Here is a 23025-nt window from a genome sequence, read left to right on the forward strand (position 1 = left end):
ATGTATGTATGTATATACTGTATACTATGGGTTTACTGATTATCAGATCTGACACTTTTCACTGCATTTTTCTGATTGTCAGAATCACTTCTAATGATTTAAAATGTATGTTTGGCTCTGGTGCAGCATGAATCTGCAAAGTAAGAAAAATTAAGATATTGTGAGTTAAAAGTAAAATACAAGTAGCAGAAAATTTAAATACTCATGTAAAGTACCTCAAATAATTTTACTTAAATATAGTACTTGAGTGAGTATATTACATGGTATATTACACTCTCCCATCTTATGATGCACAACAATATCTACCCTTCCCTGCACTCATGTCTCTGCATGTTGACATTTTGTAGCCAGCCATTTTTTTATTCACAACCTAACTCATCAGGCTATTTTCTTTTGAAATTGAAATGTCTACCACAACATGGCCAGGAGTGGTAGTCGGAAGCTTTTCTACTGAATCAGTGATGCAATATTTCCATCAAGAGCTTTCCATATCATGAAAAGAGAGAGAGCCCACTGCACAGCACGTCCATTCATCAGCGTCAACGATAGCTGTAAGTTGACTTTTAAACTGGAAATCTGCAGCTGCCTGGAATAGACTGATCCAGTCCCAGAACAACAGAGTGAAAGCTGAGAAGTTTACTTTTCTTCTTCTTGAGCCCAGAGTCCCAAAAAACGTCACAGTGAAAGAGTCTAATGGGAATTTTGAAGTCACCTGGAGGACAGTCATGGAGCACAAGCCCAGACGGCTTGACTGATATAACTGAGACCATTTGTCCTGGAGATGTAGACGTGGATACCTGGTCAGAGCTTGGAGCCAATACATCATATTCGGCCAGTGTGAAAAGATACACAAACGGGAGCGGCCGCTTTAGTGACAGTAGTGAAGAGGTGGAATTCACAATGCGTTTGTGTCATCTTTACAGTCCTTTTGTCATTGTATATGCCTTAGGCTGTATATTTCTTTGTTGTTCTTTGCTGAAAAAGATTCATTCAGATTCTTAAAGGAAAAGTGGAGGATGCCTGTTGTATAAGACTTTGAGCATATGAGGAGTGTGTGAGATATGTGTTTGACACATTATTTAAAAGTAGAGGCCCACTGAAACTTCTAAATCAACTTAGTGAATTAACTAATTATTTTCACTTCATCTACTCTGTAAACTTGACTATAAAACTATAAACAGTTATCAAAACACTGCTTTAAAATTGAAGAACGTAATTTGTTAGGATGCTTTTTCTATTTTACAATATTGATGAGGCAATAATACAAACTCAAAAATATGAATGTTTCCATAACTGAATTAACAAGTTGTTCTCAGAGGAAAATATGGTCCAGAACACTGTTTGAAGCTACAAAAGGTGGCAGGGTCCGCCACACACAAACAAAGTAAAACAGAATTCAACTGTGTTGTCCTTTAAGGTCAGCTTGTTTATTCAGTTTAATCTGTCATGAAAACAAGGAGAGTTTTTTATTTAGTTCATTTAGTCATAAAAAAAAGAAGTCAATGAAGATTTTTCTCTTCTGATTAAAATGTATTTGTAAACTACATAGTGCACCTTTAACTTCACGATTATGTTATAAATGGATTAATAATCATTGCTGTGATGCTGAGTCACTTCTTAGCGATGCACACGTCATCATCATCATCATCATCATCATCATAATAACAATAATAATAATAATAATAATTCCACATGACAAATACATAACTTTTAATGTGTCGGTTTTATTTGAATAATGTCAGAATCAAATGGACATGGCTGGTTGTCTTTGAAAAAATGTTAACATGCTACTTGTTATATTTACTACATAGTTTACATTAACATTTCTAATAATAATAATAATCTATCACATCCCAAAGGCCACATTAAAGTTACAATAGAAATTGCAACTGATCTCTAAGTGCTAAAGTGTGTGATTAAAGTAGGTTATGTATTCTTTCCCTCTGTGTTTGGTGAAGACTTGACGGTGGCCGAAATCCTCTGGTTCAGGCTCCACTCAGACAGTAATCCACCACCCAAACAACATCCCTGCTCCAACTGAGCTCCTAGTATGTAAAACACCTCACACACTTACAGCAGAACATTTTACTTGTTTATGACAATGTGCTTTAAAAACAAGTATAAAACAAACTGCATCTACTTTACATAGCTTGTGAAACAATGAATTATTAAAGCTGACCTTGAAAAGTGCTGACTTCTCTTTTTGGCTCAATAAGAGATAAGAGATAAGGAAACTGAACTTTGCCTTTTTTTTTCCAAATGACTCTTTAAACACACGCTGTTAGATGGTGAGGTCACAGTAGTATGAAAGCCCTGAGCCCTTTTTTTGGTGATCCAGTCTGATCTGAATTGTTTCCTTCTTTTGTTCATGACTCTAGAACTGGTGAAAAATGGTTTTGGTGGGATAATCTTTTTATGTTCTTTTCTTCTTCCTTTTTTTTTTGGTCATCTGTGTAGCAGGTGGAATAAAAGTTTTACGGGTGAAAAAAATGAAACTGTGCAAACAGGTAAAAAAGCTACTTGTTTTTCGTCTCTGAAAATGGATGAAAAAAAAGTTTTTGGCAGGTGTAAGTTGTTTTTGGTCAGGATCGTTTGTCAAAGTGTTTGTTTTTCCACTCGATTCAGCCACAATCGAGGCTGAAGTGCATCTCTACTTCATATTCTAAAGAGGATTAAAAACGTGTTTTCTTCAAGATAAATATTAATTTCTCCATGCACTCTAGACACAATGTACATACTTTGAGTGCTAGTAAGTTATGTAACATTACTGCCATGTTTCTTTTGGCTATAAATATATTTTCAATGGCGATGTCGCTATCTGTAGAGTACATCCTGCCTGGTTGGTACTACACGTGTTCATGAGGGTCGTAACTTCGAGCTGAGTTTGTCAGGAGTACAAACAGTGTCGCTATTCGTTGGGGAGAAGTAGTTCTTTAATCCCGGCCTCCTCCCATGATCTGTAGCAGGAAGCTGAACAGGTAGATGATGTCCAGGTAGAGGCTCAGGGTGGCAAAAACATATTCCTCTGGACTTATACTGTAGCGCTTGTTCCCTAACAGCAACTGAGTGTCAAATGCCAAGAACTGGGTCGGAAAGAGAGACATGAGGAGAAACCAAGGAGAGCACATGAGAAAAAAAAAAAAAAAAACTTCAGTTTAGAAATAGTGATGTTTCTCAAATGTTTGATTCTCACCAGAGTAAAGAGGATAGATGCTCCCACGGCATAGAGAGCATGTAACCAGGGGACCTGTGGTGTGAGGGAAAAAACCGCATTACAAAACACAGCTAAGAAGGATAGCAGCATGCTAATTGAAGAAAGACAGCGCAGGGCTTTGCTCGATTATCTGTGAGGCTAATCCCCTCTCACGCACCCAAATATACAGCCGACAGCACCTGAGGCTTTAACCTGCAACTGTTGTTTAACTCATCATTAATCTCAGCTATTTTGGACTCTTCCTAGTAAAGGTGGGTTCGCGCAGATGGCTGGGGTTGAACTTACATATCCGAAAGGGACAACGATGGAGAGAGTGATGGCACAGAGAAGCATGACCATGCACAGAGAAAACAGGACGCCCTGACAGGATGTGACGTCAATCTGCAACAGGAGGGGAAGACGTTCGATCAAATTAATTAAACCAAATGTGTATGTTTAATTTGGTGGTTTGAAAGTGGATGAGGCGGCTCATCTCACCTTGCTCTGGAAGCTGAAGATGGTGACAGAAAGACACACCAGAGCTGTGATTCCCAGGCACAGAACCACTGATTTGGTGTTGTAAAAGCTGGAGTGAAGAGAAGGCAGTCTTTCACTCCTAATGCTCAGATTACTTGAAATCAGTGTGTCAACCAGAATGACTGCACTACAATGTATATTTACCTCGACACAAATCCCATCATGAAGGCCATGCTCAAAGTCTGAGGGGAAAAGTAGAGAAATGTTACCACAGTTAGGCTCGATTGTGTGAGGGCATGTTGTATTGTACTGTATTGTGCTGTTGTCATGGTGAAGAGTACTCACAAAGAGGACCAACAAAATGATGTTCCAAGGAAACTGCCTCCTGGTGACGTTTAAAAAAAGGGAAGAAATTCCACTTCATCAACAAATTTATATCTACACAGCACCATGAATGTGATTTAAAAGAGACATGTGAATATTCAGGTTCCTGCCCTGTTACTGTCCAGTGTTGCACTAATGTCTTCCTCCTCTGCCTGAAACACTCTGTTTTAGCTCCTGTCTCTTTAAGGCCCTCCCTCCTGAATGCCCAGTCTGCTCTGATTGGTCAGCTCACACATGCCTGACCCAACACCGCTAACAACAACTGAACAGCTCTGCTAAATCATTTCTTAGGTGCCAAACTAGCCATTAGGCATAAGTTATGCAAATGTGTGACTGAATTAAAGGCGGGACTATTGGCAAGGTGTTTCAGGAGCAGAGTTTTCTGCGGGAGAGAGGAGCTTCTATTGGTTGCGGTCTTTGACCTTTTTGACTTTTAAGAACTTGGGGGACGGGCTTGAATGATTAATTGCGTTGAGTGTAAAGAAGGGTTACCTCAGGTCTCCACAGCAGGACAGCGCGATGTAGGTGGCAAAGAACATGAGGCTGTCAAAAACAGAAGAAGAGGAAAATGATGAGACAAAACTTAATGAATAACAGAAAAAGGTGACTCTGTAATGTGAGTTATGATGTGTTTCCACTTACTAAGATGCCATGTACAGGCCTGGATGAGTCTGAATAAAAAACCTCACAGGTGCACTGTGGAGACAGAAATGAAATGGATTTAATTCATGCTTTAATCTGAGTGGTTACGGAGTGATGCAGACAAGCACAAGAGCATTTACCAAAATGAAAAGAGGGCCACAATGCCGACTGTCACGAGCAGCTGAACCATGAGGATGGCGTAAACCTGTGGGAGGACACACACTGCGTCAGAGCTAAATGGTCTCAGGATGTTTTTGTAAGGGTGTCACTTGTTTCTCATTTCACATGCGTACCTTCCTGATGAAGGTCTGCCTGATGGTCTTGTCGTCCCAGGCGAACTGGGCCTCCATGTCACCATAGCCTGCGGAAAGAGGAGACAGGAGGACAACGTTTACACCTGAACTAAGTGCAGTATTATTAAGATTGATCATTAGGATTAGAATTTGCAAAGAAGCATCATAAAAAAATTGTCTATATGATGTCAGTCGTATTCGTTTTCATCTGGTGCTCTGAATCAAATAGGCATATAGTGTTTGCTATAAGGGAATATGTCAAACCACAAGGAGACACTTTCTTACTTGCAGTCGCCTCCTGATAAGTGGGGGGCTCGTTGTCATCGGTCACCTGCTGGGATTGCATATTTGGTTAGTTGGGTCATTGCAAGGTGTAATCAGCTGCATTCAAAGCAAAGTGTCAGGGTGTCTTTCGGTAGAAACATATTTACTCCCACACACATTAACCAGCACTGTCTTAATTTTATGTTCACCTGTTCTTTAGCTGTGCAGAGTCAATGACATGTTCGATTTTAATGTTAAAGCTGCCTGCAGACCGAGGTTGTAATGTTTAACTGAACCTAAACTAATAAATGGACTTTAAAAAAAAAAACACAGAGACAAACTGTAACGAATGAAATACATATATAGGCGAAATGTCTTTAGTTTAAAGATCCGCTTTGTAAGACTGTTGATTTTTGGGTGTCATTACCAACTCGTTAAATATTGATGCTTTGAGATGATGACCTACAAGCCCAAACCGTTGCGAAAAGAGACTCAAAAATCAACTTTCCCACCCAAGTAAATCTTTCAGTTCATTCAAAAAGGCATTGAAACCGGGATGTCAACAGGGCTGTGTGTCAGCTGCTTTCAGGAAGAGCTGTGTTCAAATAATAACTAAACTGAAACAAGTTAACACACGCTGGAATCTTACTGAAATTTTAAAAAAGAAAAGAAATTCAAACAAAATACGAATCACAAACTAATGAAAATTACAAAACTATAATGACGACAATGCCGCAGACAGCATCCCATAACAAAACTGTCTACAGAACAGCCTCCATGTTTGATTAGTTCAAAGGATTAGGGTGAATGTGACGAGCCTCCATCTTTTTATAACCAGTACAGATAAAACTGTTGTTGGAGCACGCAGGAAAATGATGTTCATTAGTGAGCTCGGTCACACACATGAAAAAAACATCAAGTCTTTTAATATGATGTCACAATTTAGTTGATGAATGTGTCTTCCACCATGTTGTGATAAACAGAGATCAGAGACAGTCATAACTCTACAATCCTAACTCAATTGCATAACCTTTTTGGAGAATATAGGTATCTATTACAGTTTCTAAAACAAACGAGTTCATTAAATCACATTGAAATGTCATGATTCTTTATGGACCAATCACAATATGATACAGTACTCCATCTGTGTTGCAACTATAAGGCAGGAAAGTAAAAGGCATACCTTTCCCTTCTTCATGATTTCCCCCTTTTTTGCTCCTCTGTGTTGCTGATGAGGTGGTGGACTACTCTGAAGTCACAGTTAAAATATGTACACTTGTAAGCACTCCTTCCAATATATAAGAATCCAGAAATAAATCCAAAATATGACAAATCTGATCTCCTCTTCCTCTTGTTTTGTTGAGGTTCGTCTGGTCCAAAACACTGTGAGTGAACGTTGCTTGTAGACTAGTTGTTTGCTCTGAATTTGTCTCTAGTGTGCGGATTACACCGAAGCTTTATAGGCCTCCATGTGGTTAATCTCTCTCTAACCCTGATCCCGCGCCACCCCTATCCCCGGCCTGATGAGGCCGCTCCAGCAAGGTCCAGGTCTTCCCAAAGCACGGAGACCAGGCCTGACTGTACCACTGCTGCTGCTGAACAGGGGTGTCATTTATGTCTCCCTTTGCTGGCACAGACCCCTCATCAGTGTTCCAGGACAGTTAATCATCCTGGAGTTTACCAGAAAGACTCAAAGGACTTATATGTCTGAATTACATATGCATTACATAACTATTTTGTTCCACTTTTGGAGTGGGCCTATTCAAACTGTATACAAATATTAGATTAAAACAAAACAAACAAAGCACTGCACACCTGAAACTGGTTATATACAACAACATGTTGACTGAGAACATTAATATTCATTATTATCAAGAATGCGTATGTTGTACGATTATCCATTTTTTTTGTTTATACTATACTATTCATTGTACACTCTAATCTCAGCCTTTTTGAGATCAAACAACAAGATTACTGTGGACTATTTTTTCATACCATATCATTTAGTCATTGTCTTCTTTCTTTAGTAACACAACAGTGATCTGGTGAACTTTATGACATCATGCTTTTGTGTAAGACATTGGTTTAGTAACAGGCACACTTGACTAATGAGATTGACTTTAAGAACATTACCGAGCACACACAACTAATCTTTAAAAACAGCAATAATGAGATTCACCAGAAAGCTCCCTCCTTTGAGCTACTAACAGAGACAACGTCAACAGGGGCGTAGAAAGCAATTTAAACAATGAATAGAGTCGATGTCATTGACTGTGTCCTAGTTCCTTGTAGCCAGGGGTTTCCTAAATGTATCTGGCTGTACAAGCGTGAGGGAAATGATGTGTAGGCCCACCTTTTGCAATTTCATCCAGAGGCGGTGTTTGGCCACAGATCAAATGTTTAAAGATATTAAAAAAATGAAAGTGCAGATATTGATTAATGACTGTTTTAGCTTTAACAGGCTCCGTATATAATGTAAGTTGTTTGGCTCAAATTACATATCCGCTAACATTTCACATAAAACTAACACATGAAATTAGCAAATTTCATGGAATAACTAAATTAATGTGACACAATTTATCACCAACAATGACTTTTGCTGTTTTATAATCAGTAGATTTCTTAACCACACACAGTTAACAGGTGTCAAGTTGTGTCAACTAATGTAATGGTGGCAATGCAGTAACAATTAAAAGATTTAAAGATGATGATAAACAACAAGGGTTACAGCTGGGGCTTGTCCCTGCCATCCCTCATCCCTTTTTGTTTACTACACTTGTTCCCTTATCACTGTTTTGGGTTTTTTCTTTTTTTTTTTTACATTATCTGGAAAATGCGTCGTCACCATGCTGAAAACATGGCTTTTTTTCTCTTGTGAAAACTTGACTTATTAGAGATACGTGACTCTTAAAGGAAAAGCTATACTACAAAAACACGATGATCCAATAGAATATGATGCGTTGCTGGAGAATAAACTGTCTGACAGTATATAAACAAGTAAAATGAGCTTGCCTTCAAGCATCTAAAGCAGAAAATAGAGCATTAGAGTAGATATACTGTAATGGTAAAACCCTGACAGGGAACATTTTACTGCATCATGAGGACTAAAGTTGCTTAAGCATGTGTATACTTTACTGATGACAATTTAGGATAATAAGGATTTTTACTTATATAGGAATAGTTTCCACTTTTACAATTTCATAGTTTTATTTCAGCAATGTTTTGACCAAGGATTTTTACTTGTATAGGAATATTTAGTAGTATGAAGTATGTGACCTAAACTCATGGTACACCTCTACTTCAGGCCATACAAAACAATGAAGAAGAAAAGAATACACAGATTCTTATGCTAAATGATATGATGCTATGAATAGTTTAGCCTTTGTTCCACTGCAAAAAGTATATGAAGGTTCCTCAGTCACTTTCCTCAGTCCATTAAAAGCTACTTCTGTTTACACTTCCTTCTTGTAGCCAGTAGATGGCACCAGCAGACAAGATGATTTGGGAACCTGTGCTGCACACATAGGTAGCAGGTTATTGTTCCTTACATTTGTCCTTTGCTTCTTTGCCAAGAGAGGTAATCAGGTAATCTTTGGGCCAGAGGGATAAGACCAGTAAATGTAGTGATGTGTGTCTTTGACTTTTCATGGTGAAAACACATGAGCCACATTATCTTCTTGGTCCCAGCTGGACACTCCCACACATAATTAATGTGAACGTTGATATTTTTGTTATTGTTCCACTTAAAACACGTCAGTGAGTATCCACAGATGTGAGAAAAGACACTGTTTATAACTGAACTTTAAACATAATCATTATGAAGACAATACCATTGTGTCATTTTGTTTTTTATCTTAGAAAGAGAAAAAACAGATACCTGTATCTGATGTGTTACATGTTAGAATAATGTAGAAGATGGAAGCGTGTTAGAAATGATACTGGCTAATGATAAATTATCTCACTGTAAGGCTACTTTTAAAAATAAATGAAATTTGTACACCTCCAGTTTGTTGATGACGATCATGTGATCTGATCAAATGTTCCAGATCAGCTACTAAACAGACCTCGTAGTGAGATTTTTTGTCTCATACCTCATGAATGAACTTTAGACATCAGGTATTCTGGTCCTGGTCTTGGTCCTTTGAGATGCACTTTGATAGATGCTGACTCTTTGCTGTTTAGAGATGTATACACACACACACACACACACACACACACACCTCCATCACTACATTTTTCTGTGTTGTTGTGGGCGATGTAGTGTTTTTATTGATTTTGACAGGTGGGACATTTGGTCCCCTGTGCTAGATCATGAAATGATGTCATGATCGAGATGTGTTCTTGTTGTCGTGCTGCCCAGTAGGTGGCGTGTGAAGACCACGACAAGACTAATAGAAAAGACTAGAACGCTGGTTGTATCTCATTATCAGCAGAGGCGGCAGTGAGACTTGCTGGTGAGAAGTTTCATACTTTTTTTTCACAACATAAGTTTTGGCTGTGCTCTGGAGGCACTGTGGCTTTTAGCTGATGCCTCATTTTTCATTTCTTGGCACTGAGGGAGAGACGTGTGCTTTTGCTTAGAGATATTTTTATTGCCAGATGAGCACTTGGAGTTGAGATTTTTGGCTTTCATTCAAGTTGCTGAATTGAAACAAGCAGTCAGATGAGGAGTCACAGAAGTTGATCATAGTTACCGCAGGGGGAACATACATTTTAGAATAAATTCCAGCTATACTGTTATATATGTATGTGAGATTTGCAGTTATTTAAGAAATCAACAAATACATCACATGTACGGGTGTGATGCAGACGTCTGAAGGCCAGAGCTGCTGTTTATGTTAAATGTTCCCAAACATTTGTACTGTTGGAAGTTTTTCCCAGCCCTCTCAGTCGACTGCAGAGATAACAGAGGTGAGGGTCCTTCCTGTTGTCCTTGTGTCGGTGTTTGCAAAGAACTTCGCCTTGTATTTATTGACGTATATCGCTCTTTGAATTTATAGTTACTTGTTATCACACACTCAAATATCAAGTGGTGTTTCTTGTTTATAATGAGGCCCCTAATGGCTCCTCAGAGCTGGAGCGCGATTGGCTGATTGCCCCTGTTGCTAGGTTACGGCTCTGCAGTGTGCCTGAAGGGAGCATCACAGTGAGGAAGGAAGTGAAAAAAGATGAACACAAGGAAAATTGCTATATAACGTTATTTTTTAATAATGGTACTCTATGGTGTAACCATAAAACATTTACAAAATATTCACATGGTGATGCAGTCAGTCAACGACACATTTATATATCCTCAATTATATATCTTCAAATTAAAAAGTTTATACTCAGAGCGTGGTTCAAATGCTGCTGTCTGGAGAGCAATCTATTATTGGTGACATCATACAACACCTCAATACTAACTTCATTTACATATCGAAGAATCTGCAAACTAACAAGGTTTATGTACAAAATTTACAGGAACGAACCTCGACATTGAACCCATCAGACGTGGTCTAAAAATGACCAATAATTTCTCCCTGATTACCGCATACAAATACAATGCAAATGACTCATTTCTTAAAAATGTTATACATTTCTCAATCACAAATGGGTGATTTTCATAAAGACTTCCCACATGGTGACATGTTGTGAAAATAGCTTATGTCATTTCAACAGGGCATACACAGACCGACATTTCTATTGCTATGTTATGCATTGATTTCAAAAGGTCTTGGAAAGTGCCCTTTACACTCTGTATGGAGCATGAATGTACGGTAAGAAACCATTGTTGGTGAATGTTTGTACATGTGTCTGTGCTTCCCTCTTGTTTAGCTTTGTGAGCTGGGATTGGAGGACAAAGTCTAGTCTTTCTTCTTTTTGGTCTTCAGGACAGAAGCCCGTCTCGGACACACTCCAGGAGGGAGAGAGGTGACGACTCAATGGTCTGATGTTGACTCAAAGAACCGAAGGAAGAACACAGTCTATGTTGTGATAGTTTTTTTTTTCAAGTGGGCCTGGAAATGAGTGGAGGAGGAATCAGTTTGTGTTCAGGAGCCTCCACCTCCTGTTGTGCCCACGCCCTTCACTCTCCACACAGCATCAGACTTGGCACAGCTCCCACGACAGCTGTCCATCATGCATAGGCCAGTGTGCTGTATGTGGAAGGCCAGGCATTCATGGGGACGCAGGGAGGATCCCCAAAGCAGATACCTCGGTCAGCTTCGGCTCGCCGAGCTCAAGGATCTATGCGGAAAGCTAAAAGCTTGTCAGAGTGGTGGTTGTTCAGGGTGCGCAGGTCCGGCAGACGTAGCAGCAGCTTTGGGAAGAGGGTGCTGTCGTCTGGGCGGCGACTTGTGATGAGAGAGCGCAGAGCTTTTATGAGATTCTCCTGCAGCTGCTCCACCGCTCCAACCTCCACTATACCAGAGCGATCTGTACAAAGAGAGGAGAAATCAGGGTTAGACTCAAGGATAGGCAAACAACAAGTACACGCTCCAATGTATGAACATATATGGGATGTGTGACTCTTACCTGCTGAAACAAGCACAACAGCCATGAAAAGTGCCATCTCATCCGGCTCCAGGCCCAAAGAGCCAAGCTTCTCGCTGAATTCAAACATGGCGTCCAGTAAGGAGCCCATGCCCAGAGCCCTCAGGGATGCCAGCGAGTATGTCTGCCCGTTGAGGAAGGTCACCGTCCTCTCCTTGGGGTCAAACAGTGAGCAGAACCTCACCATCAGAACCTGCGTACAGACAGAAGCACACCACGTCAGCACCCCAAAGGAATCAAAAAACAGTAAGTCAAGAAAAAATCTCACAGATGTAACTGGATGTACCTGGAAAGTGCCGGATTTGAGCAGCATGACCTGGTCATGCTGGCTGAGAGTCTGGAAGCCCGGGATGCTCTTCGCAAACTCCACCACTTCTTTAACAGCGGGGGTGAAGCACTGGGAGAAAGATTCCCACACTTCCTGACTGGAGCGACTGGCCGGAGCCACGGGACATGAGTTGAGAGGACACGCCTGAAGGAGTCAGACAGAGAGAGGACATTAAAGAAAGTGTAATGGACTTTTTTTTTATATTCAATTGATAGATATTCACATCACACACTCGATAGGGAGAATAAAAGTCTTACCAGCACTTTGGCTCCTCCATTTAGCTTCCAGGGGCAGGGGCTTTGGTTCTGGGAATCCCTGGCTGAGTAGCCGTTCTGATTGGCATGGTAGGAATGAGATGATACGCTGCCACTGAAGGGGCACTGATTCTGATTGGAGGAGAAGTTGTACTTGGCGTTGTCGATGTTATTTGTGTTATTAGCTGTGTTTTCATTGTTGACAGGGCAGTTTGTGGTGACGTGGTAGCTGGATGTCAGGTTGACCTGCTCCCCCTGAACTGTGTGCTGATTCGGGGCAGCAGAGTGTGAGGGCTCCTGTACTGAACTGTTCTGGAAAGACGAAGAGCGGCTATTGCTGTTGCCGTTCCTGTTCCTGGCAGCCATCTTGAGCGGCTTCTCATCACCGTTGATCAGGTTGCTGCGGTAAGACTGCGATATGGAGCCCACTCCTTCGTTGGTCGGGTTCTGTGGACTGCAGGGGGCTTCGGGGGGAGATGACACCTCCATCTCCATGGAAGCTGATTCGTTGAGACTGTTCATGTAGCTCTGCATCTCATCCAGAAGTCTCTGCTTCTCCCGTTTGGGTATACGCCCGAAACGCACAGCTGAGGACAAGCAGAAGAGAGCATCCTCTGTTAGCATTTACTGGCATCGAGCATCGATTCGTCTGCCAGCTTCTTACTGGCAGGACTTGAATAATACAGAAACAGAAACCCAGGCAGTGAGAATTATTTTCACATTCAAACGCGATAGTGAAACTACAGCTTCTTGTTCTAAAACCATAATCTCTTTGTGGATTACTAATCCCGAAACCTTTCTACTGTGCACATCACAGCTGTTCCACCACAATACAGACACTTAAGCCTTCATCTCAGCCAACTGCCTCATCCTCCTCTCCAGCATTTCCTCTCCTCCCATCCCCCCCTGTTCAATTCTGCACCTCCACTGACAGCCCTATTTATAGCACGCTGTATGCTACACCACCCCCCTCCTCCCCCCCTCATCCTCTCTCTCTCTCCCTTTCCCTCTAGTTCTTGTAGTTGAACACTCGCTCTCTCTTTTTTTCTCTGGAAGTAGGTCACTGGGTCAACAGCATTGAACATGACGTCCTTCATAAAGTGACAGGGTGAATGAGAAGTGCGAAGGTCGCAGCAGGTGGGAGAGGTGAAGAGAGAGGTGGAAGGTGGGAAAAACAATTGGATGATCAAAAGTAAATTTGCGAGATATTTTGTTGTCAAGAGGAGGACGTGACATGAAAATCAATCTGTGGCTCTTGAGAAGGGATGTCATTACAAATTTTCTTTTTTATTTACTGCCTGTGCTGTAAAGTGAGTGAAAACGTGTTTCCCTGTTGTGATCCGGTGAATTAGCAGGTGACTTTTTCACTGCTGCATTTTGGCTTTTTTTTTTTAGGTCAGCTAAAAATTTTGCTCCAGTAAAGAGCATGATTTATTATCACCCAGTTTAACCGCATCCCGGGAGATCAGAGTCCTGCGGTGAAATACAGCAGTAGGGAAGATTAAACATATTAATATTATTGTAATTTCAAGTCGGTTTTCATGATGAACAGGGCCGAATAGCTACGTCTGACATGATTATCTGTAAATGTCAGTGTTGAGAAAAATAAATGGGCAAGATTGTACATCTGGAGTAATCAACAACTTTGTGCCCCAGTTTCCAAAAATAAACTGTAATTGTCACACTTTCTAGATGACTGATGACTACTGGGACTGAGGAGCTCCTCTTGCCATAAATCAGGCAGAAGGGGCAAGGAGAGCGGAAGGCAGGGGAGGGGGCAGAAGACAAAAGGAGGGGAAGGGTGAGAGAGGAAGATGAAGAGAAAATAATATTCTGTGATGAGGAGGGAGCGTTTCTTAAAGGGACGGTCATTCGCCCACTTTTGGAAGTATCGGCCATAGAGATGTCTGACTTCTCTTGACTGTAATATTGTATGCGAGAGATGGTAGACGTCTCTACTCAGACTAATACAATTTAGATGAATAAATAGCACCAACAGCCCCTCGAAGAGTAAGTTTACTTTCTTAATTTCCCTCTGAATAATGATTCTCTATTTAAGAGAGGGAGAGATCATCTCCCTCTAAACTAAGAAAACAAAAAAAAATCATTTCAGTTTAAGTTGCCATATGTCTTGGTGTCTTGTTTCTCACCATCTCTGGACATGCCCACGGAGAGGCACTTCTTGAAGCGGCAGTGCTGGCACCGGTTTCGGTTCATGCGCATGATGAGACACTTCTCATTCTTCACACACATCTTGTAGTGGATATTCTGCTGAATGCTGCGTCTGAAGAAACCCTGAAGGGGGGAACACAGGAAGGATAAAGAGTCAGAAGGGCGTCTTTTGTGGCAGTGTGCTTGTACCTGCTAAAGGAAAACAAAGACATGACAAAAGGCTGTATTTGTATGGTCTCACCTTGCAGCCTTCGCAGGCATGCACGCCGTAGTGGAACCCAGAGGCGATGTCCCCGCACACCTTACACAGGAGCACCATACCTCCAGTCTCTATGAAAGAGGCACACATCCATCATCAGAGGGAGAAATACAATAACAAAAGCGCTAGCAGGTGAACACAGGGGCGAATAGGAAGGAGGGAAGGGAGTGGGTACTTACTGGTGAATGTTCCAGTGAAACCACAGGGTCTTTTGGCCACTGTGGGATGGTTGTAGGTCGCCGATGATACCGTCGTTATCTGGGTAACGGGGGCATTGTTTACTTCAGGAAACTGGAAGACCATCCGCGGGGGAGAAGTTCCTCCCCCTTGTTCCCCTCTCTGCTTCAGGGGCCCAATCTCCTGAAAGGAGACACCCTCTGGGGATGAAGGTTGCGAGTGGGAGGAGGGCGACTGGGTCTGGTATCCACTTGAAGGGCTGCCAGGACTCGGGCTGGCACTGCCGCATGAGCCAGCGTACAAGATAACACCACCTGGAGGAACAGAGAGGGGCAAAAAAATCAGTCATCTGCATCTAGGTCGGCGTTCACATGCGAGATGCGCGTGGGAGTGCAAGTATTGAGCAAGGCTCTGCTTTGATTCAGTGAGCTTAGCTGGCAGACGTCCACAACCACACAAAAAACCTTGATCAAGTTGGGACAACAGAAATTGGATCTGGTGAATAATTTAGAAAAAATGTCACAGCCAGAGCAACAACAGCTCTGACCTGGATAAGTGAAAAGAGTCTTTTGGTTTCTAATCTGTTGTATCATCAAATAAAAAAAGGCTTTGTCATTCAATGGCCGCATTGGAACTTTAGCATGCTGGAAAGCCGTTGGAGAGTGTTGTGTGAATAGATAAACACCACTATCAGCTGATCCAGCACCCACTTTCTGGTTATTTACCCACAAATACCACAACATTTAACTGTTTGATAGGTGGATTTATGGATGCCTAAAGGGGACTTTATTAAAATTATAATGTAAACTTGAAAGGTTATTAGATTCATATTAAATGTGACTCCACAATAGCATTGTAATTTTTGAGTAAAAATGAAAATGAAAATGTAATAATTTAATTTACATTATCATTTTCACATCCTTGTATGGCACCCTATGGCCATATTAAAATGAAAATCTAGAAACTGTATGACATTTAATTACATTTCTGTGATACAATAGGCCAAATGTGAGCGACAGGAAACACCATAAAAGGCTTATCACAACATGACAGTCAGCCACCATATGTCCACAATGAGTGCCATAGACAAGCTATAAACACGCCTTTGTTTAGGGATGTCAAATCAAGTCGGAAATGCCCTATTACCCCTCAACACAATGCCCACCCACCCCCCTTGTTTGAGACAGTGTTCTTCCCTGCAAGATGAAAGCCTGCCCCTCACGTGCAGCCTGAGCCAGCCAGCTCCCTGCCTGCCTGCTTTCAGCACTGAGGCTTTCCTCCTCCCCCTCCTCCCGCCCCGTCCCTTCTTCTCTCTCCTCCTCCTCTCCTACCTCCTCCCCTTGCTCCCTCCCCGTTTTGGCTGCGGGCCTGCAGACCCAGCCACCTGACCGGGAGCTCACATGGACTCTTGACACAGTTCCCGCCCGGCTCACAAGGCTCTTTGCGCAGTCCCGTGTAGACAACAGCAGCAGTACAATAACAAGCGCTGGGGCTGATCACGTTTGGAATAGAGAGGGCTTTAATGCTGTGACTACAGATGTAGGGGGAGGCATTCCACAGAGCCACTAGAAACCGTGCAGAGGGTTACAGTCACGTTGGCCGCTCATTTGACACATTTAAATGATTTGCTTGAGGGTTTTAGCCAGTTGAGACAAGAATTTCTGCATTTATATCACAGGTATTTAAACTCATTAACCAACTTTCAAGGCTGGCATCACTGCTTTAATTTATAATATCATGTAAATAAAAGTAGACAAATTACATACATACATACATACATACATACATATACATATATATATATATATATATATATATATATATATATATATATAATAAAAAACCTCTATCATTAGAGACATTTGCAGTTATATTTCTTCCCCTTATGACGTACCACATCTTCAGTTCAGAGGTTGCCCTGCTTTTAATTTGATTGTAGATCACTGTGTCAGATGTCAAAATACCTTCACATAGAAGCCTACTAACAAAAATGTTTCCCATGTGCAGATACAGCATCACTTGGCTGATGTCATCACGATCATGATCGCTCTTTGGGGGTGACTATCGCTTCAACGACAGCTTTGTAACAAAAATACTCGTCCTTATTCTGCCTGACAGGTCACTGCAGTCAAGTTAAGAGACGTGACGCATCTAAAGTACAAACAATACCCTTGGACTGTCTACAGTGTCATTTTGTGTGCATTTCCTCTCAAGGACTCTGAATCATCCGAGGAAAAAGGCTCCCTCGTCTCCTGCGCTTTCTCTCCTTGAGAGAACACGTGCTGCGTTTCTGTTTAGCTCTAAGTGCCTCCTTAATTCCTCTTCTCACACGTGTCAACACTGAATGTAAGGTACTCTGGTGGCCTGACAGCTTGTGTGTGTGTGTGCTGGCAGCTCCAGTATAAGACCATGACTTCAGCTCACACACAAATGTTACATGTGCCTGCGCTGTGTCCGGTGTGTGTGATAAAGATAAAGCTTTATGGACATGTGTATCACCTGCAGAGGAAAAGGGTCACATCCAACAGTCACATGAACTCCACACCCTCTTTCTACATTCATAATCTCCGCCCCTCGTATTTGAAAACATTGTATATTCCGTGTCCCCCTCATAACCATTTCCTGGAATCTGGTTTGACTGCGTGCCAGAGTGAGCTCTGGGAATATCATCTCTGCTGTATTCACGCACAGGTTACAACATGTGACCTGTGGATACACACGCGGCCATAAGGGTTTAGAATAAACAAAAACGCCCCCTCTTTTACCAGTCCTCCGTGACTTCCCCTCTCATGTGTTCCCTCCCCGTGGGCATGCATGTGTGCATGGCAGGAGCACTGTATAGACGCCATATATCTGGGGGGGGGGGAGAAACTCCCCCTCCTAACTTGTCTGTCCTCTTACATGTGAACATTAACAACTGTCTATGGGCAGTAAGCCTCACTCCACGTGAAACAGCTGGCCTCGTGTCATGTGTCTCTTTATGAAGCACTTAAGGTTCTATGAACTAAACCTGAGTTGAATTTGCTTTAAATCACACAGTGATCTCTTAATGCTGTGTGAATTATTGCTGAATGTGTTAAAGTAGCTCTGTAGTTCAAAAGACTAACAAGTTTGGGTCTCAAGGGTTCAACCGAACACAGATTAGAAGAAGTTATACTCCAATCTTCGGATAGAAACACTATCTGTCACCTGAATCAAGCTTGGCTTTTAATGCGAACTAACTAGTTGAGCGATCATCTGTCAAGTTTACAGCCACAAGGAAAATTGGTTTCTAGACTGGCGTCAGAGTTCAGCATTGAGCTTATTCTTCCTGTTAGCATGAATGACACCTGTGATGCATTCATTCATACGTATTGGAGGTTTTGAAAAAACATTCTTCGTATTATAATTTTTTCATCCTCAATGTTCAGCACATAATCATACTATTAGGTCACAAGGTCATCTCTCTGAACAGTGGAGGTCACTGGACAGAGATCCTTTAACCATGGAGTAATGCTTATTATCCCTTCCAGACACACTTTTCTTTAAATCATATTACATGGTACAATCTTCAGGCGCAGTTGAATGGAGAGCATACGGTTGACTACTTTCCCCCAAATGCCCTGCAAAATACTAAATAGGGTTTCTTTACTGATTAAGGCACTCGCCAATGATTTACACCAATGATGTTGTGTTATTGTTACCGTTCATTTGGCTTCTATAAGACTGAGCATATACACTATTATAGGAAGGGAGACAACAATTACGGCCTCCACCAACACTGTGGTGTGTGACGTTGAAGCTAGCAGTCTGCAAAGTCCTTCATCTTATCTTTAAAGCAAACATACGCAAGAGTAAAGATAAAACATACATCCGGAGACACAATATTCCACATAATTACATAACATTTCTTGTGGGTTTCAACAGGAAAGACGAACAAAACGACAATGATGCACAACTGTGTGTATTCTGATAAACTGTACTGACATGGCTGGCTTGTTTTGTAAATACTATTATAGCTTATCATGCACGATAATAGTTTATCTACGCACTTAGAGTGCACTGATATAAACTGAAATAAATAGTGGTGTGTGTGTGTGTGTGTGTGTGTGTGTGTGCCAACTGAGGTGACAACAGGTACTGGTGAGTCATGTCACCCAAAACCCAGCTTGAATGCGGCCAAATGTAGGTTGATATGTCGTTTTCAGACGCCAAACAGCAATAATTCGCATATAACACAACACTCTGTGTTCACCAGGACTCATTTCAGACCACTTATGGCAACCAGGGCGAGAGAAGGAGCCGCTGAAGCTCTCTGACCCACTGACCAAGCTACCAGCGAGTACAGAGGAATCCCCGTGCGAGCAGAGCTCGAGCGGCAGAGAGCGCGGGGGAGAGGGGCGGGGCCCGGGTGGTGTGGGGGGTGATCAAGCGCCGCACGTGGAATCTGAGGCTGTATACACGTGCTGTGAGCTCGAGGCGGGGTGGCTGCGTATTAAGAATCAGGCGCATGATTCCCAGCATCATCACGACGGTTTCTACCCAGGGTGCACCGGGCGAGAGGAGGATGAGGAGATGGCACGGCAGTTATAATAGTCACCTGCTGTTCAAGGGCGTCATAGTGTCGCTTACCGTGGCTATATATATATTTTATATTACGATTCATGCGGTGATTATGAACGGCGGCGTCATCGCGCATTATTTATTAATTATCATTTATTAGGGTATATTTTTGTATCTTGCTGTGATGCGGTGTCCATTTCGATTTTTATTTTATTTTAGCGCTAATAAATATTTTAACATTTCATTTCTGATATTCACGGGAACCACTTTCAAAGGAGCGTGTGTCATAAATGATGTGCGCTCGGTTCATTCATCGGCTCCTCCCGCTATGAGTCAAGGTCCTGGCAGGCGTGGGTGTTTACTCCTAACACTTCTCCCTTCCCTCAAGTCATGTGTGCCCGCGACACGGATGGAAAACGTTGGCACTTGTTTTGACTCAGAGGGCGTGACTACTCTTTGACACAAACCGCCCCGCTCACATGTGTTCCGGAGAGAAACTCTGCGACATAAGCCCAAGTTAAATGACACACACAGTGCCAGAGAAAAATAAGTCACAATCCACTTTCTCGCAACTTCCCTTAATAAACGCGTCAGGTGTTTCACTGAAGCACCTTCTGTACAGTGAGAGTGGCGATCTGACTTGTCTTCACATGCCGTGGCAGGAGAACGTGCCCGCTCCGCTCAGGGTCGTCCTGGGTCGCGCTTCACGTGAGTTTTGTTTACATGCAAGAAAAAAACGGAAGTCCGACGTCCAAAGACTGCAGAGGACTTCCCTCTGTCCTACAGCAGATATCTCACTCACAACTCTCAACTGTCTGCGGCTCAGCTCAGAGGCACCTGGCGACGCGCCAGATGTTTACGCAGCTGAATTACAGTTATAAAAAGCCAGTTAAATTCAACCAACCCTTAATTATAGGATGTGCAAATCCAGTGTCATTGTAGCAGAGACATTCATTTCTTTTCTTTTTTTTTAAAAAAAAAAGCTCCATAAACATCATCTTGGCCGAGAATACGAACTTGCGGCTGATAAATATGATCTACCCACTATTAAACACAGTCTCTCAAAATAATATGCAGTGGGACAGTGTACATACACCACAAACGCATCGGTGCGATTATTCACAAGTGCTGATAAATCATTCTTAAAAAATAAAATTCGCTGTATAAGAATATTATATGGTATACAATGACATCTGCTCACCATTGTCTGCTTCTTTTAAACATTACTCGCTAAAATATATTTTTCTGAATCCCAAGACTTTTCAAAAAGACATCCAGTAGAATATAAAGCTTAACTTACCACCGGGACTGTTTTCCATGTTTCCTTGAAGATCGATGTTGTTCAGGTGCTCCGTTGCTGTTTTAATCGTGAACGTTTAGTGCTGGACTGATCGCGTTTGCTTGCCACCGAGGAGTTTCGTTGATATAGGTGAAAGAGTCATGAACTGCCAAGGCATAAAAAGTGTATCCAAAAGCTCAGACCAACACGAGTGTGCACAGGGCATTGGGTTTTCTTTTTGTTTTAAAAAAAAAACGGCTAAGAAAAAGTTGTTTTTTTAAAAAAGAAATATTCGCGAAAAAAGAAATTAGAGCAGTTATCTATTTGATCCAGATTACTTCCCCCAAAGGTGAGAAGACGCACGAGACGTGATGCCAGGCTGTGGTGAGATATCACTGTGGAAGAGCTTCTCTAAATTACACGTCCTGGAGCATTCGTATGCTTGCCATGTAGTGTCACCAGCGAGCGGAGTGGAAGTAGTTTAAGCACCCCACTCATCAATAAGCAACACGCGTCCTAAAATAACCAGCACGTTTTCAGGTGCCTGAGAAATGTGACCATTTTTTTCCCTCCTCTCTTTTTGTGTGTCCCGTCAACCGCCTGTTTGTTGATGTGTATCAGGGATCTCTCTCTCTCTCTCTCTCTCTGTGTCACGCTCTCTGAAAACATCTCACCCACCTCCTCTCTACGTGCCCCCACTTTTTTTTTTCTCCTTCTCACTTTTTCATTGGCCGAGAGCCCCGCGTGGAGACGGCACATTGGGCTCGTTCGACATTGGAATGCTGCTTAAAGCTCTTCAGCGTGTGCGCACAGCACGTGAGCCACGCTGCCCTACTGACACACATTTTATGCTAATGAGCTGCCCGGGCTCGTCGATAAGAGAGCGAGGAAACGAGAAAGGGCTGGGCGGAGGGATAGGAGGTCTCACTCCTCCCTCGTTTCTAGGCTCCTCTCACATGTTTGGTGGTTGAAGGCAGACGGTGGTGAGTTTGAAAGCCTCGAGAGGAGAAACACGTTTGTTAGTGACGCCACCGACTAAAGACCAGTAGTTTAGCTGTGGGTTGAGGTCACTCTGCACAAGCACCTGGCATTATTTTTGATCAAGTAAAAAGGGGGCAGCCCTTCAGATTTAGACATTGTAGGCCTAATGTTATGTGTTTGTGAGCCAGACAAAATGTATCCCATGGTAATTCTGTTTTTAAATGTCAATCAATCAAGAAAAGCCTTTATTTCTGCTTCTACCTATCCCATCACATCACATTATCCTGCTGCACTAAAGGGGCTCTGTGGAACCTCTGCTTATGTTCATGTTTATGTTAATGTTCATAGGCATAGGAAGCATTTGAATTGTAGGCAGACAGTTTTATCAGCGGTTCAACGGGGTGGTTGCCGTTGTCCCCAAAATTCTTTGTGTATTTGTCATATGATATGTTCTGGTGCATTTTAACAGGTGGTTTGATACTATGTCTGGCTAAAGTAGCACGAGAAAAATTAATCAGTAGGCCTACATTTTACAATTTCATCCAGAGGAAGTGCCCTAGATCACATATTTGAATGTATATGTAAATTGATTCAATGACTAAAGCTCTTAGCTGAAATTATGATTGCAGTATATCAACATTAATGATGCATTGACACTTTATTTTAAAATAATTAAATAACATTAATGAGTGACAGTTTTATATTTAAAGTTAGATCCTATTTTATTCCCTTCAATTTAGATTTTAATTAAAAAATAAATGTTTATAGTTTTCATTTTTATGACATCCACCCATCATAAAACACAATGTCAACACACTAACACAAGAGCCACTGAACATACAGTTAGGAAGCATGTTTGATAACTACTCTTGTCTCGTTTGTAGGCTGGCTAAACTGTATTTATTGTGGCGCACTGAGCTCCCTCCCTATCTCTGGTTGTACGTTGCATTACCAGGTCACCCAGGGCGAAGTGGACACAGGAGCACATATGAGAGCAGGTACTGGACCGTAGGTGCAGATCCCACCGATCTCCTCCAGAGGCTTTCTGGTGTCAATTCCCAATGCCTCTGTTTTTCTCACGGTTGTTTCGAACAAACAGCCAGCGACGGTGCTGATGCAGCCGACTGTGAGCTGTAGTTGCCCAAGTAAACACACCACCACAACAGGTTTAATGGCTGTGATGCCCATGTCAGCGTTTAACATTAGCCCCTGTTGCTCTCTGTTAGCATAGCAGAGAGTGGCACTGAGA

At 42.1% G+C, this 23025-nt stretch overlaps 2 protein-coding genes across 4 annotated transcripts; both read right to left on the reverse strand.

The window, feature by feature from the left end:
• Positions 1–1704: 1704 nt before the first annotated feature.
• faim2b (Fas apoptotic inhibitory molecule 2b) lies at positions 1705–6771 on the reverse strand. Of its 3 annotated transcripts, none has more exons than XR_003984188.1 (12): positions 6437–6771; positions 5275–5323; positions 4990–5057; positions 4837–4901; positions 4697–4750; positions 4547–4597; positions 4016–4055; positions 3875–3912; positions 3692–3779; positions 3372–3595; positions 3194–3247; positions 1705–3083 (listed from the first exon to the last, which is right to left on the reverse strand). XR_003984188.1 is itself a non-coding variant. In XM_030418575.1 (12 exons), the coding sequence occupies exons 1-12, from the start codon at positions 6449–6451 to the stop codon at positions 2934–2936; spliced, it is 765 nt and encodes a 254-aa protein (XP_030274435.1). In that variant the 5' UTR covers positions 6452–6755; the 3' UTR covers positions 1705–2933. The 3 variants fall into 3 exon arrangements, 2 of the variants coding, with proteins under 2 accessions (XP_030274435.1, XP_030274434.1); XM_030418575.1 differs by having other exon boundaries at positions 3500–3595; positions 5275–5320; positions 6437–6755; XM_030418574.1 differs by having other exon boundaries at positions 3500–3595; positions 6437–6755.
• Positions 6772–10437: 3666 nt separating this feature from the next.
• On the reverse strand, positions 10438–21574 carry LOC115583923 (nuclear receptor subfamily 1 group D member 1-like). Its single transcript, XM_030421175.1, has 8 exons — positions 20817–21574; positions 14977–15288; positions 14780–14868; positions 14517–14661; positions 12370–12953; positions 12071–12256; positions 11767–11977; positions 10438–11667 (listed from the first exon to the last, which is right to left on the reverse strand). The coding sequence occupies exons 1-8, from the start codon at positions 20833–20835 to the stop codon at positions 11471–11473; spliced, it is 1743 nt and encodes a 580-aa protein (XP_030277035.1). The 5' UTR covers positions 20836–21574; the 3' UTR covers positions 10438–11470.
• Between the last annotated feature and the right edge of the window lie 1451 nt (positions 21575–23025).

The sequence above is a fragment of the Sparus aurata genome, chromosome 6, assembly GCF_900880675.1.
Source record: "Sparus aurata chromosome 6, fSpaAur1.1, whole genome shotgun sequence".
Lineage (NCBI taxonomy): Eukaryota > Metazoa > Chordata > Actinopteri > Spariformes > Sparidae > Sparus > Sparus aurata.

Coding starts and splice junctions, on each gene's coding strand:
- faim2b (XM_030418574.1), bottom strand. Junction 4,598..4,696: donor GGCCTGTACATGGCATCTTA/GTAAGTGGAAAC, acceptor TGTTTTTGACAG/CCTCATGTTCTTTGCCACCT. Junction 3,780..3,874: donor ATGATGGGATTTGTGTCGAG/GTAAATATACAT, acceptor TCTTCACTCCAG/CTTTTACAACACCAAATCAG.
- LOC115583923 (XM_030421175.1), bottom strand. Junction 12,954..14,516: donor CGTGGGCATGTCCAGAGATG/GTGAGAAACAAG, acceptor GCTTGTCCTCAG/CTGTGCGTTTCGGGCGTATA. Junction 12,257..12,369: donor ATGGAGGAGCCAAAGTGCTG/GTAAGACTTTTA, acceptor TGACTCCTTCAG/GCGTGTCCTCTCAACTCATG.